At 46.9% G+C, this 17,974-nt stretch overlaps 1 protein-coding gene across 1 annotated transcript in view; it reads right to left on the minus strand.

Annotated features, from left to right (window-relative positions):
- SFXN5 (sideroflexin 5) overlaps positions 1 to 17,974 on the minus strand; it is a 1,920,751-nt gene that overhangs the window by 1,043,381 nt on the left and 859,396 nt on the right. Inside the window, exon 6 of the mRNA XM_069632305.1 lies at positions 6,110 to 6,135. Coding sequence (XP_069488406.1) covers positions 6,110 to 6,135 — 26 coding nt within the window. The remainder of the gene's footprint in view (positions 1 to 6,109; positions 6,136 to 17,974) is intronic.

A 17,974-nucleotide genomic window follows, 5' to 3' on the forward strand; every position in this document is an offset into this window, starting at 1 on the left:
CATCTTGAATTATTGTTTTCTGATGAACTTGTTGAGGGTATGCTGGTTTAATATAGGCTCCACATCCCATCTGTTTTCTTTACTAAAGAAGCAGGAGTAGTCCCCTTTTCCCCTTTGTTTTTTGGGTACTTTTTGTATGGCCCGTTTTATGAGCTGTTGTTGTCTTGTGTCGGGGGCCTTTGCAGAGTTCCTTTGCATTGTAAAACATGCCCCTGCTGTTAATAACGGTGCCGGTGTTTCCATGAAAGTCTGTGGGCAGGTGCCGGTCCGCCCGGCAAGTCAGACCTGCCGGGTGGGAGGGCACTCGCCCACCAGACTTATACTTTGGCGGTCCGGAAACAACAGTGCCGGTAAAATTACCGGCACCGTTGTTTCCGGACCGCCAAAGTAGTAATGAGGGCCAGTTTCTCCTACGTCCCCATCTGTATCGGTTGATGACAGTTCGCTTTCCTTTTGCTCCCTATATGGAAAAAAATGTGGTTGTATTGGAGAACCATGTGTAGAACCTTGTGGTAACATTGTTGACATATGTGTGCTTATCAGTGACTTAGTTGAGAATGGCCTTTTTGACTTCTGTGTCCACTTGCGCAGAGAGTGTGATCCTCTACGAGGGACTGTAATTGTCTGCGTTCTGATGGCCTGTCTGGGGGAGCATGATGTCCTACGGTGGGCCTATAATTTAATGTTCTTTGACTACCTGTTCGGTGACTTTGGCGTGATAATAGGCCCAGTCTTTGTGCATGCAGGTTGGGAAAACCCAGAAGGACCTGGTATCTCTAGTGAGCATTTGGCTGTCTTTCTGGTGAGCCTATTGGCTATGCCTGCCTTGTTTGTTTGTTTGTTTGTTTTATTCATTTATAATGCGCACCAGACCGTTAGTGGCATCCACTTGTCCAGCTGCACAATTAATGTGTGGAGTGAAGTTAGTACCTGCAGTGACAACAGCATTTGAGGATTTATTTCTGGAGATGGTTGAGGGGCTACCGGTTGTGGCAGGGGCTGTGGATCTGAATAGTCGTCATCTGAGAAGATTGGAGAATATCCCTGTTCAAATTCTGAATATATTTGGCATAACAGAGGAGCAGGTGATGGGGAAGGTGATCCCTTGGTGTATGCTCCTCTCATACACTGGATTATACAGGGGCGGGTTGCGAAAGCACTGCCATTGGAATTTGTATTACTAAATGTGGTTCCTCTGTACCCTAGAGAACCTTGTCTTCAGTGTGGCTTTTGCTCAGTGGCTGCTGTCCAGTAGACTGTTGTACCAGGGTTTCTGTGGGTTTTGTTAATGAAGGTTTTGACCCCTTTCCTTTGGATGAGAGTTCCTGTATTGATGATGTGTTTTCTTACGTCGACTATGTGATATTTTGTTTCATCCATGTGGTCCTTACTATAGTCAATGGCTTTTGTGTTGACTGGGCCGTCTTCGTTGGCAGCATGGATTTTTTTGCCCGTTTCCGATGGCAGTTTTGTTTTTGTCAATGACAACAATGAGATTGTTGACACAGACTTTTTCTGGACCAACGACGAAACTGTTGTTGACAGAATGGTAGATGGAGATGTCATGTGTGTCGACACCATTGGCGTAGACGATTGGATTGTAGGTGACACCCCATGCACTGTTGACAAGGTGGTTTGACCATCTCAGTCTTTTTGGATGGCATCAGTGACGAAGGGGTAGACTGAGGCACCGTCAAAGGAGTTGTAGGTGTGGCCAGTGCCGTCAACAATGAGGTTTTGTCTGATGCCGCCATATGCGGTCCAATGGCCATTGGGGATGTCGTCATTGTTGTATGTGACATCGACGAATGCGCCACTTGTGAAGTTAGGACAGATTTTTCAGGCCTCTGCTTTTCAGTAGGGACTAGGGGCCTCTCCTCTGATATGGCCCTTTAATAAAGAGAGGTTTTTACATAGGCCCTAACTGCCACACTCTTAGAGGACTACACCTCGGAGGAGGGTATTTGCCCCTATTCAGCCAGCATACAAGACGTCTGTGCCCATCACATAAGCATGATGTGCCGTTAGAATCTGAAGATGGCTTTCAAGGCAGGGCTACATATTTGATGTCCCATTGGCTGGGGCTGAATATGCCCAAAAGGACAGGGATACACTACAAACAGAGCAGTTTTTTCTTTAGAATATCTATATAATACTGATATTATCTTCTATTGTTATCCTTCTCTATCTTTCAGTGCCATCTGACACTGTAGTCCACACGGTTCTTCTTTTTTCTCTCACCTCGCTTGGTTTCTCTGACACAGTTTTAAAATGGTTCCATTCCTATCTCTCTAGTCCAACCATACCCACTCCGTTACTTGGTACGGACATACCTTCATGCCCTCTTCTCTATGGCACATATGATTAATCTAGTGATGTCATCACTCCTTTCCCTGGGATAATCTCTGCCCAGGTGGCCAGGGGACGCAGCCGCTACCTGATCCTGACCCTGTTAGTGGCTATATGAGGGAGGACCACCTTGGGCGAATGTGACATTTGGCCGTGGGGTGACATCGCTAGAGAGAGTCACATGCCCTCAAGGCCCTTTTAGGGAAGTACCATCCATTCCCAATGCCTTCATGGCATATTGTGAAATTTTCCCTCAAGCACTTGCCAGACATACTTTAAACACCCCCCCCCCCCCACCATGACACAAAGGAACCTATACCCATCACTGAGACGAGGAAAAGACCGGAGTGTTAATCATCACTCTTGGTAAGGTATCATATCAATTCCCTCAAAATACTATAAGGGATGACGCAATCACCACTGGGACAAAGAAGAGAGATTGAGTAATGATCATAACGACTGGCAAGTCCACATAATGGTCTAGTCGTTGGAAGCTCTTCAATCAACCTGGGAACTTTAAAACTTGCGGTCGCAGCAGCTGAGTCGGAGAAGGAGTTGGAGAGTTGTGGAAGCTTGAGGACACAGAGACCTATACTGAACACTGCTGGCATAGCAGAGGAATTAATTCTGCAAAACACGTGTCGGAGCGCAGCTGTATATCAGCAGAGGAAGCGAAAAGGCAGGCAGTGCATAGCCCGTGAGCGAGAGAAAGCGGAAGCCGTGTACTGAGGCTGAGAGGATACAACGGTTGACTGACAGGGCGCATGCCGTGCCAGCAACTGGAGAGGAGGGAGAGCAGAGAAGCAAGGTACACACTTACAGCACCCGGTAAACCCAGGGAAGTGAAAATGGTTATCGGGTTGCCAGAAAGTGTGCGCTGCTCAAGAGTCCAATTTGAAAGTAATGAAAAGGCTCATAAGCCTGCAAGCAGTAATGCAGAAGGGTCTCTGAACACACATTATAAGAAAGGAAGAGAAAGCAGGGCAAATGAGAATGAACAGGGAGAAAACAAAATCGTTACATACAAGAAAGAACCATTGCTGGGCCGAATGCAGTAAAAATATGAACGGTACGCCAAAAAGTGGGCTAAAATAAAAAACACTTACAAGTAAATGCATGAAAGTCCTGGAAGGAGAGTACACCAGGTGAATGTAAATGCTCTCATGTAAATGTATGAAAGGTCCTGGCAGGAGAGTATACCAGGTGAAAGTATATGCTTACAAACAAATGTGTAAAAGGCCTGGCAGAAAGGCATACCGGGTGAAGAGGAGTACTGTGGAAAGGATTGCATAAGGCCCTGGCAGTGATGTTTATAATGTGATGCAAGTGTGTATAAGTAATACGAAACTTAAGGAAGGTACTTGCCCTTGGGATCGTGAACTGTGAGAATCTGTAGGAAGAGCCATACCTTTTTCTTACTGATGGTAAAAGGAGTCCGTAGGAGGATACGTGCCCTTAGGATTCTGAATTGTATATTGGAGAAGAAGAGAAAGCTGGGGTAAGGAAATATTGTCCCTGAGAACTTTGAAGATTGTCTATTTGGAACCTTTTTGTTGGAGTTGAATCTTTTCGTTGGATTTGAACATTTGAACACTTTTTGAAAAGTCAAACGATAATACCCTTTACATCTAAGAATCAATTTTAGGTATCAGGTAATATTTTCGCCAGCAAAAATATCGCCGAACATATAGTCATCGGGAACGGCCATAGGCGATATTTTTGGTGGTGAAAATATTAGGTGCGGGTGTTGCGGGGGTGTCCCTTGCACATAAAAAAATGATGCAGGGGTTGCGGGGGTGTCCCCCGCAGGGTCCATGTGTTATTTTCGCTGCAAAAATATGGCGATATATTTGCGGTGAAAATATCACATGGAACATAATTTTAGAGTGTGAGGGCCAGAATAGGATTACTGACACAGGACATATTTTGTTGGACATCTTGAGAAAAGGTCAGACCCATTCGTTTTTTGGTTGAGGTAGGGAAAAACCTCCTAGAATAGGAATAGTGAGGCATCTTCCAACCCCTTTTTGTTTCAATAAATGTTTATTGCCACAACCATGAGTCCTCTGTGTCCCTGTCTCCTTCCTGGCTCCTTATAGGGCCTCATTAGAAGGCTGGTGGTAGCTGTGCCTGCAATACAGGCACGGCTGCCGCCAGTATTTTTTTTTTTCACCGCCCAGAAATGGCCAATTACCCGGTCATTACGGCCTTGCCGGACCCGGTATTTGGCCATTCCTGGGCGCCGGAAAAAAATCTTCCCCATTCCCATTTGAGCCCCATAGGGCTCAATGGGAATAGGGAAGCCGGATGCACCGGCACCATTATAAACGGTGCCGGTGCATCCGGCATGTACTGCTCGTGGGAGCCGTTACGGCCACCAGGTCAGACCTGGCGACTGCAATGGCACCCGTGAGCAGAACTTGTAGTTTGCTGGTCCGGGAACTACAGTACCAGCCTGGTACTGTAGTTCCCGGACCAGCAAAATTATAATGAGGCCCATCCACTCCACAAGGCTCTGTACTTGTCCCTCTGCTATTCTCCCTTTACACTATTTCTCTTTCTACTCTAATATCTTCCTATAACTTATTTTGCCATTTCTATGCCGACTATACACAAATCTTCTTTTATTTTCCTCATTCACTGACTCCATTCCACTGTCTCCAACTTGCTCTCTGCCATACAACACTGGATGCTCTTTCACTTTATTTGCCTTAACCCTTTCAAAATCCTCTTGTTACCAGACAAAACTCTACCACCCTCATACTGCCCTTCTCTCTCTTTTCCTACATCATCCCTCCACTTCTCTACCTCTCCTCGTGATCTACAAACTATTTTTGATTCTTCTCTTTCATTTTCCCTACATATCTGTAACTGCCCACTTCTGTCGTTGCTATATGTCCAATATCCACCATGCTCGCCCTTTTTATCATTCCACACCAGCAAGCTTCTTTTAAAATGTTATATTTTTTCTTGGAGTGATAATTGTTCTGCTCTCCTTATTGGTTTTCCCGCCTCCCATTCTCACTTTCTCCACAAACTTAAATTACTCACTTGCTCCTATCTCACCTCTACCTTTTGATGCTCGTATTCTTTTTCACATTCTCTCTATTGTGTCCAAATGCATCAATGGCCTCACCCCACTATCGCTCATCACTCATTTATTTCCACAGCCCTTCTCGCTCTCTACATTCCCAAAATCAATTTGTATAGTTCCTAGACCCTCCTGTACGTCATCCCATTTCTGTTCCTTCTCTCTTCTGGCTCCAAAAAGTAGAAGCTTCATGTTATTCATACATGACTTAAGGCTCACCTTCCCACTTGGGGAGGGGAGATAGCTCAGGGGCAACGTGATTGTCTTGGAAGCAAGATAACGCAAAGCAACACAGGTTCAAATCCCGATCCTGCACTTAGAAACCAATCTCTGGTATTAAGGGTGTTATAAAAGAACAATTATAATTATAATTCCTTCAACAACAGCTGAGATTCTTTTCTTCTCTTTTACTGTCTGATTGGTTTGTCATCATTAGCTTAATAGTTGTGCCATTTGTTATATCATTACGAACATCACTTTGGCGAAAGCACCCAATGAATTCAAATAAATTCACAATAAAAATACATGTTTAAACTTTGTAAATAACACCAAGGCATGGATGCAGCGCAAAGAGCACTTTGAGCAAGGAGATGAAGGCAGGTAGACTACTTAAGTACCAGATTGTTTCACCCATCAGTAATGCTTTGCTAATGTGGTAAATATACTTACTACTGGAGTCCCAAAGGGAACATAACCTGAAAAATAAAAAGGAGAATTAAATTAACAGCATGCTAGTAGGATTTCTGTATGATAACACTGAAACATGTTTTACTCCTATACAATGATGAAGGCGACTGAATGGCATTTATCTTATGTTTCTCCTTTCTGGCATCCATTTCAGGTTTCTGTAATAATGGTTTTATTTCAAGACGTTCACTTGACTGATGTTAAGCAGATGCCTTTAGCAATTCACCACTGAAAGCAAAATACAGAAACACCACAATACACAGCACAGATAAAAGCAGAGCTTGCATCAAAAAAATAACCCTTACCTGTAACTGCTGATCAGGGGGATCCTATCCAGCAGGTTTTCACCATCATGGATCTTCCAGGATCATGAGAAAGGAGAATGAAAAAAACGAAATCTAAAACTAGAATAGAATAGAAATATATGACCCCCAAAGTGAAATGACAGGTTCCCACACTATCTGACGCTCAACTGGAAAACCTAACAATTCTGCGCAAACTCCTCTGTTGCCATAAACAGTAGGTTCAAAGGGTGCAAAGTCATATCATCGACACTCGTTTTTCGGCAGGTGTTTTTCTTAACAATTTTTGCGGGAAAAAACTCAACAAAATGTGTTTCTTATATTACTGGGGGTTCCCCCCCAAAACCCCATGCCTTCCCCTATTTTTTTTTACTCTTCCCGACCACCCGAACCCTTTGTATACCCTTTATGACGATTGTTTTTTTTCAGCAAAAAGTGTTCGAAAAACACCTGCCAAAAAAATGGGTGTCTATGATACGACGTCGTACTGTTCAAAGAGTTCGACTAAGTGATGTGGGCTGGATGCGCTGGTGGCAGCCGGCTGCGGTATGGAGCTCAGTCTGGATGACTGGGGCTCCACCAGCCACAGGGATTGGGCTGGTACACCTCTACAAATGTCAGCCCGTAACCCAATGCATGGAGGGGAGGCTAAATGGCACATTGCATGTGGCATCTTAAAGCCATTCATCTGCCTTGGCTAAGTGGTTGCCGCAAAGTGCGTCTCTTGGCCCAGTAACCATTTATGGATTTCTAAGTGGCTCTGCAGAGTAGAAGAGGTAGGTTTCAAATTAAATGTCGATCTCTCATAGAGTTGACGCTCTAAAAGGAGTAGAAAACATGATGTACAATTTCAAAAGCAGGAAGTCTGGTGGGAGCAAAACTCTGGATTAATCAAGAGGACCAATGCAAAATAGAAAAAAAAACTGTTCTAAAAGATAAGAAAATTCACTGAAAACTAACACATTCCACAGTACATCTTCTGAGGAGCTGCTATATTCAACAACATCCAAATGGTTACAAGTATCTTGTTGCAGTCTACATAATAATATGTAACGCTGTGTGTAACATCTGGTGATAAGTGCCCTGTGTTGTACAGCACACTTCGCGTCACTCTAGTATGCCATTATATATAGTTGCTTTATTGAGGTTACATAGGCTACTTAGTAAGTCCTTGAGATCTTGCAAGAAGGACCCACCGCTGCCTACCACCCATGTCCCATCTCTCCAACTGACACCCTCTCCATGAAACCTTAGCATGGTTCAGAGCCTGCACATTCTGCTATGACCTCACTCTCACTCTGACATCATTCACATCAACATTCAGCCACTCAGACACAAACACATCAGACAGATGACAACACCGTGGAACAGGGCAGTCTGGGAGAGAGAGGACACATGCAGATCCTAAACTAACATCTAACATTCAAGGGATTACTATCTCAAATGACTTTATAGTGACTTAAGAATGTCCCAAATCTCTGAGGAGAGGGCGAGAAAGGATAAGGTGCATCCTTTGCACTCACTGGAGAAGCCTCATCCCTGACACTGTGTTCAGTGCTGGGCACCCAATTCCCTGGAGGTGGAGAGTCCAGAGATGGGAGCCCACCATAGCTCAGGATTACGACCAGGCGTCAGTCCCGAACTGAAACATGTAAACATTGGTGGCACGTAAAGGATGCTTAAAGTAGACAAACTTCCCAATTGCTAAAAGAAATTAACTCAATACAAGAGGCAGCTCAGCAGACTGAAGAGGCCTGGCAAGCTGCCTTCAACATCTGCCTTCCAATTACAGGCAGGTGTGATCCTGTTCTTCACTGACAGTTTCCTGCTGGTAACACATAGGATGGTGGGCGCAGCTGAAGTACCGCTTTGTTGAACCTGGCATCGGCCTTCGTGTCAGAAACAGCACATTAATGTAGTTAAAATGTAGGAAGATCTACGGGAGCGGGATATTTTGTAGAAACGTTTGTAAAGAATGTCGCTCTCATCGGAAACATGACAATATATCCCAGGTGACATAATTGAAGCTTTGCCGGCCCATTCGTGAACCAGCAACAATTCCATTCACACAATAGTTTAAGCACGAGTAACAAATGGGGAACAACATGATGAAGGGGTCGGAAGGACCCCAGGCCTCAGTTCTAGCTTTTAATAACCTGCAAATCTCTTACTAGGAGACATTCCTAACAATCAGTTGCAACCTTCTTAAAACTGTTGGTAGATGTAATTAATTGCATTACGTTCCCTTCCTTTACAACTAATTCCCTCAACAAGCCCAAAAACATCTTGGTCCATCTGTTCTCTTATCTCTAACCAATTAAACAATAACACTTTATTTGCAACATGAAACATTAGGTGAGTTCCTGACTATTCAGTTTACATCCAACCCAGCCAGGTTTCTGATTTGCAAAGATATCACTTTTTATTTAGGAAATAGTCCAAGAAGATCTTGCGACTCCATTTGAGAATGTATCCACACTGTGTAACACTGGATACTCTGAAAAGCTCCACACTCTGAGCATTTACTCGCTTCCCTGTGCCTGGTTCATTCACATCTCTGAGATCGTCCTGTGCATATCAATGTTTAGGCCTTGGTCTGTTAGTAACATCCAGTCGGGCTTTCAGTAAATATATACAAGGCACATTTACATTTTTTGTATGATAGTGAACAATTTCTACAGATTTCTTAGTCATTCTACTGCAGTGCTGTTCGCTTGGTCAATGAGAACACATCTAATGGCCATCAAGATCTCAATTTGGAGCTCAAATATCCCATAATTCTCAAGTCCCCTGAGATCCAGTATTCTCCTCCGGTGTTACCGATAAGGTTTAGGCTGACTTTATTTTTTATCACTTTGAAGATATCAACTAAATCCTTGGCTACCATGAATACGCATTTTAGTTGAATGTGCCCCTCTTACACATAGAAACACCAGAATAACATGCAACCAGAGGTTCCTCTAGTGACAGAGGAATCCTTGCTTTGCTAGTTTACAGACTGCCTGGCTGCGACAGGGGTTTTGTGCCCGACTGTGTGGCATTGCTTATTGACCTGAGATTGTAATATCCTTCTTTTTTCCTGCTGGGGGATTTCAATCTTCATCCGAACAATGCTAAAGATGTGTTGGTGGCCAATTTGATTTCCTGCATGATGGACTTGCAGCTTGTTGTTGGCCCCACGCATGTGTCTGGTAATGCCTTGGGCCTTCTTTTTGCTCCACCCGCGCTTGTCAGGATTTATAATTGCTTGGCAGTTTTATGGACAGATCACCTGATGCTTCCTTTGCCATATCGGCCAAGCCTGATCCTCGGCCTATTGTCCTCCAGCATCCGCTCACACGTCACTGGTCCAATATCTCTCCAGCTAGCAATGCGGTCAGCATTGAGGAGACTTTGTCTTCCGGTCCTCCTAGAAACCTTGATTTACTGACTAAAACTCTGCAGTACAGACAATTGTTGGGCTCCGCTGAAAGCTTCCAAGCCCCGGGCCATCCTTCGGAGCCATGGTTTTCAGATGCACGAACTCTGCTTAGCCTGCAGCACATACAGGTTGAACGTGTATATTGCTCAGCTTACTGCCTCTTCGCACATCTGGCCTTTTGAAAGACCACATCAGTTTACCAACTGGCTATCTTTAAAGCCAAGCAGGTTTACTTCTCTACACACACTGAATCCCCTGTTAACTCTCCTCGAGAGCTGTTTAAAGTGGTGCAGGGTCTGCTGTCTTGCCCTCAGCTAACAAGGTTATTCACTCCCCTCAACTCTGATAAAATTCTGCCTATTCGCCAGAAGATCACTGATTTGCTGGCCACCTGTGGTCAGGAAGTTATTGCGCCGGCCGGTGGTTCCATTCCGTTCTATGGGAGGATTTTCCTCTGTTCACTGAAGATGATATCATTACGGTCACTCTGAGCTTGAAATCCATAGCTCCAGCGGAACCTATTCCTCTTACCATCCAGAAAAATATTATTCTTTTGATCGCAGCCCCGGTGTCGTCAGTGGTAAACTCTTCTTTCACTGGCAGTTTTATTCCTTCCACACTCAAGCAAGCGTTAGTGATCCCGCTCTTAAAAAAACCCAACCTGGATCCTCTTCTGCTTTCCAACTTTCACCTAATCTCTTATCTTTCCCCATGAAAATGGTTGAATCTTTGGTCACTCCTCTTTTTCACTCCTTTCTGGAGAGCACTCACTGTCTGGATCCTTTCTAGTCTGGATTCTGGCCGGGTCGAGGTACGGAATCTGTTTTGGTCTCCATTACTGACGATCTGGCGCACATTGTCGATCAGGGAGGTGCCAGCATTTTGATTCTTCTGGATCTCTCAGCAGCGTTTGACACCATTGACCACTCCATCTTGGTCCAGAGACTTGCCTCTGTGGGAATCGCTGGCCGGGGCCTTGACTGGTTCTCCTCTGTTCTTGTCAACCTCTCTAAGTCACTCTTTCTTTCCCCTTTCACTTCCGCTCCTCTTCCATTTATCTGTGGGGTTCTTCAGGGTTCTGCTTCATCCCCTCTTCTCCTTAATATCTACATTCTGCCTCTGATCACTTTGATACATTTTTTTGGTTTTCAGTGTTATTCTTACGCTGACGGCACCTAGATTCTTATGCGCTTGGATCTGGCGCTCCCTGATGAGGCTGAGCGGTGTTGTCGCTGCCAGTGTGCAATCTCTGCCTGGATGGGTAAAAACTGGCTCTGACTTAAAAGTGACAAGGGGTGTCACTGTGCTCCAATACTTTTTAGTCAGCAGAATTTAGCCCGCTCCCGCAACCCTCTGCTGTAGTAAAAAATGTGGAGCTCAGGTTCTCAGCATCCCTTTTTATGCTCCACCAAGTCAGCACTGTTTGTCAAGGGGTTTATTTCAAACTCCATTCTCTGAGGAAAGTTCTTCCTTTTCTCCCAGTTGTATCCACGCTGGTTGCTGGTTCACTTGATTACTGCAAATCCCTTTATTTGGCCCAGCCGTCTTATCTCCTGCGCCATCAGCACCCTTTTTCAGAACTCGGCTGCCCAGCTGGCCACCGATGCCTCTCGTTACACCTCTGCCTCTGGCATTCTCCAACTGCTTCACTGGCACCCGGTGGCCAGTCGGGTCTAATCTATGGCACTGTGTATTGTGCACCGTTCCTGTTATAAAATTGGTCCGGATTATCTGCAGGAGAAATTCTGCCGCTATGTTCCCCCTCGCCCCTTAAGAGCTGCCAACACGGCCTGTATTGTGTTGCCTCATGTCAAGCGGGTTTGCATGGGGAGGATCACACCTTTTCGGTGGCCCGACTGTGGAACTCTCTTCCTCTGTCTCTCCGCCTTACTGAGGATCATCTTCTCTTTTGGCCTGCCTTTAAAACCTGACTCTTCGCTACCTAACCTTTTGCACTTCTTGTGGTTCTGCTTGTCAGTCTGTGTCTTTGCCTTAGTGCCATGATGCCCTTTGTGGTGTAGGTTGCAGTTTATAGGTGTTCATAACATAACTTAACATCCGGATGAATTGTGGCCAGGCCCAATATGTGCACATCGCACAACTTGACTCGACTAACACACATTACTGATGGACAGAATTAATTAAAATCCATGTATTTAATGGGGAATTGAGTAAAACGCTCTGTGTATTTGCACTAACTGCAGAGTTGCTGCATATATATATTATACATGGAGCTCAATCGGGGAACACAACACATTTTGTGAGTCCTGTTATTCCATTGGTGTCGTCACTAAGTGCAGGGAGGATAATCACACTCAAAAATAAAGGTTGTGTGTATTAATACTTTATTATAATGCTTCTTAAGGGGCGTGGCCTGGAGCTCATGGTGGATAGAGGCTGAGACGCCGAGCTCCGGCCGAGACGCCGCATCTCGATCCTATTCCGCGGAATGCAGACATTTTTTTCCAGTGGCAATTACCTACGGTGGTGCAGGAATCGTGTCCCAGCATGGGACGATGACTCTTTTGAAAAATCGGAGCTGCGTTCAGTCCAGAGACTCGCCCGTACTCCCCTGCCCTCCGTTCCCGCCTGCACCTAAGATGGCGGCCATCGCATGACGCCGCAACAACCCGAGACGAGGCAATCGACTTCCCCAGCTGCAGTGGCCGCAGAGGGGGAGATGGGCTGCGACTGGGACCACGGAGAACGGGGACCCTAGCGGAGACACCGAAGATCGCCGGGTTCCCCTAACTCCAGTAACTTTGAACGCTCACCATACGGCAGCCGGGGGCCAACCCCGAGGGAAGAGGAAACTTCGCCCGCAATACGCCGGACACTGGAGAGGGGCACAGCCGAAGAAGCCAGACACGACACGACCGCCCCTTTAGCAGACCGCTGACCGGAGTGTGTCGGAGTGCACATCGGGCCACAGAAAGGTCTGCCGCTATGAGAGACGCCGGGTGAGAAAAGTGAAGAGGCGCTGCATCGGCTCTCCATCACCCGACCAGCTGCTGCATTGCTGCGCACGGTGGGGTCTGAAACCACAGACCTGGAGGTGAGGAGGACTAGGGGGCGTATAACCTAGGCTGCAGGAACCACCACCTGGTTCAGTGCCTCGTGACACCCTGGCTGCAAGCCCACTGTGCCCCCCCCAGAAATCACTGAGGGGAGGAAGATATCGTTTTCCACACGGCTCTGGGAAACACTAGCCTCACTGCAGTGTGCATTCTCCGAATCACGCAGCGGCAGAAAAGAGACATTTAAGCCATTAGGCATATCCAAAATACCACGACACCGGCGCTGCAAATCACATGCTGACCACACTCCACTAGGGGCTGCAACAGGTCCACTTCCACGCATTTATCTGACCCTAAGATCCTCTATCTGGGCCAGAAGTGAGGGTCAAAGCTCGACCCTTTCCAGACAGGCTTAGCGCCACAGCATTGAGGCTTTGACATGGCTGCCAGAAGTAAATCGAAACCTTCCACAATGGACACTTTTGTCACCACCAAGACAAAGAACATAGCCAACTCGCACCCCTCCACTCCTGAACCTGCACACACAAAAGGACCCGACTCCACTGAGAGTCAATCCCAAGTACTAGAAGTCATAGCATCGCTTCGCACGTTCATAGACTCGAAGATAGATGAATTCAGATCAGACATCCAGCTGGTGCGCCAAGATGCCAGGAACGTAACAGAGAGTGTGAAGAACACCGAAGCAACCATAAAGGAGACGACAGAAGACACTGTCGAATTAAAAGCCAAGGTCGTGGACCTTGAAAGGAAGGTCGCCATCCTCGAGGCGAGGGCCGAGGAGGCAGAGAGACGGTCCAGACGGGGCAACATCAGGATACTGGGAATACCGGAAGGCGATGAGGGCCCGAACCCAACAGCATATGTAGAGTCCCTGATGCAACAGGAAATAGGCATTGAAAAACTCTCACAAGGCTTTGCAGTTGAGAGGGCACACCGGTCCCTCCAAAAGAAATGCCCCCCCACCGCCCCGGCTCACACCCTCACCCAGTAATTGCCAAAATACTTAATTTCCAGGACCGAGAAATCATCCTGAGGCACTCCAGGGAGGAGGGTCCCATTGAAAGTGGCAACGCCAAAATATCTGTCTACCCAGACTACACCCCAAAGGTGCAAAGGGAGAGGAACTCATTCGTACCAATTAAAGCCCAGCTTCGCCAATTAAACCTAAAATATATGCTACTCTACCCATCAAGACTGAAGGTCATCTTCAAGGGTTGTACGATCTTCTTAGAGTCCCCAGCGGCCGCCAATATGTGGATGGAAGACAACAACCTTGCAGAAGGCTGGGACGCCCACCACCAGGACAAATAATGAAACCCACTCACCGGCACGCACGGAACACAAGTGCTTGCCACACCGCAATCCCCATACGAACGTTAGCAATCTGCAACCAAAGAGGTAACTTACACCATAATTAGCTGAACAGATGTGGCTCTCGCTTGGCCTCGCACCAGGCACAGGACTCAACCCCCACAAACAGACCAGGACAGGCCAGTTGCCTGTCCGACCCCGCTCGAGCCCGATACCTGGATGGGTCCTGACGGCGCAAGAGCGCCTGAGCTCCGCGAGAAAAATGCAGTCGCTGGGCGCACCAGTTCCAGCTTTGTTAAATGTTCCACTGGTTACACAGTCTTCATAACACCAACAACAACAAGGCAGAGGGCAGGGCTACCACAGATCCTAAACAGGATCAGAAGTATGAACTGTGAATTGGGAGTCTCCAGGGAAAATCAGCGGCCTCAGAGACGACAGAATGAACAGACACAAATGGTATACCACTCCATCCCAATGGCAACACAATTGAAAGTAATAACGTGGAACGTAAGAGGGATGGGCTCGTATTTGAGAAGGAATCAGATTCAATCTTACCTTCGCAGAAAGAAGATGTCGATCGCAATGCTCCAAGAGACCCACCTGTCGAGGGAGGCCTCATCCAAGTTGGCAGAACGGTGGGGAGGCACCGCGAAAGGAGCACCCTACTCGAGCTATGCTCGAGGAGTTTTCACGTGGGTGAACCCAAACGTACCATTCCAACTATTGGGTTCGGAGGTTCGAAGAAGGCAGGTACCTAATAATGTGGGGGACCATTGCGCACACCGTGGTCTGCCTTGTGAACTCCTACTTCCCGCAACACGGAATTCCCTCACATCTGAAAGCACTATGCGCCAAAATGGCACACCACAGGGAAGGGACATTCATATGGGGTGGCGACTTCAACTGTTTCAGAAACGGGAACATGGACAGATCTGCTCCTTCTCAACAACCACACAACGCTGCCACCCAAGCACTCAACGATACGCTGGAGCACCTTCACCTAATAGATATCTGGAGAGAACAACACCCCACCGAGAGAAGCTACTCATACTACTCGGCCCCACACAAGATCCACACAAAGATTGACTATTTGTTTATCAACAAAGAGCATACCTCAAGGGCAGACGCAACAGAATACCTAGGCAGATCGATCTCTGATCACTCACCGTTACTTATGCTGTGGAAATTAAGGGGGCCCAGACCACCGATCCCGACATGGAGAATGCCCACCGCAGCTCTCACTGATCACGAATTCAGGGAAACCCTCAGCACCAAACTCGAGGACTACGTAGAAAACAACAAGGGATCCATATCAAGCTGGAGTACACTATGGGAGGCCATGAAGATAGTGACACGAGGATAGGTGATATCGGGGGCTGGAGGCATCAGGAAACACTTGATGGCGGCACTCGAGGAACGGGAATGTAAAGAGGTGGATCGATCTCCCACAAACTTATACGTTCACCCTTACAAGCTTCAACATAAATGGACAGACACGAATGCGGTGCGTATCAACACGTCTTTATTTCTCACAGCCTTTCTGGAACTGACTGAATACCCGTACTTCCCGTCCCTCCCCTTCCCGTTGCCCCGTGTCCCTTCCCACGTGACAAGGGAGTGAGTGACGACACCACACCCCCCCGATACTAAACCTAAAGTTCGGGATCATGACATTTCTTCAATGAGGCGATGTGGTTTTCTGCGAGTCCGTTGGGGCCTCCAGTCGTTGATCTCGCTCGATTCCTGGGAGAGCCAACATGGCTCCTCTGCGCCGGAATCCTCCCTGTCTCCTTCGTAGGGTGCGTCCTTTTCCCATGTACCTCGGGGTGTGCGAGGTTCAACTAGCGGTACAATTCCTGGCATCCTTTTGAAGTGGGAGCTATTTCTTGTCAAGACATGGGTGCTGCCTTCAGCCGTGATGAGAGACCCTTTCCTATGCGTTACGGTGAGGGGCTCTTCTCTGAAGGCTGCCATGTGCTTGCGATTTTGCGGCTGCCTTCCAATGACAATGTCTCCCGTTGTTATAAGATTCTCTTCAGCCCTTCTTTTCTTATCAGCTGTTTCTTTCATGTCCGATTTCCGTGATGCATCTTGCTCTCTCATTTCCGCATCACCTTTGTAGCGTTCTTCTTCCAGGTAGTCTGGTACTTACATTTCTTCCAAACATGACTTCGGATGGCGATTTGCCTGTGGTGCTGTGGGGTGTGTTGCGATAGTCCCTCATTTATTGGCACAGCAATTTCTCCACCGATTCTCCTGTCAGGCGAGCGTTCTGCGTGGTACGCTTGATGTTCTTCATTAATCGTTCAACTGTACCATTGGCTTGAGGCCACAGCGGTGTTACTTTCCTGTGATGGAAACCCATGTATTCTGCAAAGTTTCTAAAATCATGTCCAGTAAATGGGGGTCTGTTATCGGATTTCAGTATTTTTGGAATGCCATAAATGGCGAACATCCGATCCAATGCAGGAATGGTATGGTATGCCGCTGTGGAAGGTATGATTTGTACGTCCGGAAATCTGGAATATTCATCAATGGCCACAAGGATATATTCACCTCCCTCTAATGGGCCATAATGGTCTACTGCAATTTCTTCCCAGGTCCCTTCCGGCAATTCCGTCATCCTGAGTGGTTCTGGTCTGGTTTGTGGATTGAGGACCACGCAGGTGGGACAGTTTTTTAGCAGTTCTTCTACTTGAGTGTCCAATTGAGGGAACCATACTCTTTGACGCAACATTCTTTTGGTGGACATTATTCCACAATGTCCTTCATGCGCCAGCTCCAGGATTTTTTTTCTCAGGGTCTGTGGAATAACTAACTTGGTTCCTTTTAGTAAAAGTCCTTCCTCAGTTTTGGCAAGCTCCTCCTTTACGGCCAGTAGACACGTGATGTCTTGTTTAGTCTCATCTCCTACATTCTCTTTGAGTTGTTTTGCATGTTTCCAGCGGCCCTTCTCGAGGCATCTCATGATGATTTGTATTGCTTGGTCGGTGTTGGTTTCTCTGGCTATTTGCTCCATGTCCACACCTTGTGGGGCATTTCCCTGTACTAAGTACATGATGTATTGATCCGCTATAGAGGGGTCTGGGCTGCTATCCTGGCTGGGGTGACGCGAGAGAAAGTCTGCTGGATTTTGCTCTTTCCCCGGCCGGTGAATGATGTCAAAGTGATAATCTTGTAGCCTTAAGGCCCATCGAGCTATTCTCGGGGGCATCTTAGCCTGAGCACTGCCGTAGATGAATAGTAATGCCTGATGGTCGGTGACTATTGTGAATGGTTTTCCATAGAGAAATAGATGGAAATGCTCACAGGCCCAAACTACAGCCAAACCTTCCTTTTCAGCCTGTGAATAGGCTTGTTCAGTTTTTGAGAGGCTGCAACTTGCATAGGATACCACGTGTGCTGCTTGACCATCTTTGCGATCAAGTTGAGTCAATATGGCCCCTAGGCCAACTGGGCTTGCGTCCACGATTAGTTCTGTGTGTCTTTTGGGGTCGAAGTAGGCCATGTGTTTGGCATCCGCAATGCGGTTTTTGATGATTTGGAAGGCCTGTTGGCACTCGTCTGACCACTTGAATTCTGCATTGAGTTTAGTGAGGGCTCGTAGGGGTGCGCTGACCGATGCAAAATCCTTGATGTATCTTGTGCAGTAGCTTGCCAAGCCCAGAAATGATCGCACATCGGTAACGGAGGTTGGTGGTGTGGTGTTTGTGAGGGCGCTGACCTTCTCAGGGTCCGGTGTCATTCCACTTTCAGAGAAGATGTGCCCGAA

This window comes from Ambystoma mexicanum, chromosome 6q, assembly GCF_040938575.1.
Source record: "Ambystoma mexicanum isolate Mex_15411 chromosome 6q, UKY_AmexF1_1, whole genome shotgun sequence".
Taxonomy (NCBI): domain Eukaryota; kingdom Metazoa; phylum Chordata; class Amphibia; order Caudata; family Ambystomatidae; genus Ambystoma; species Ambystoma mexicanum.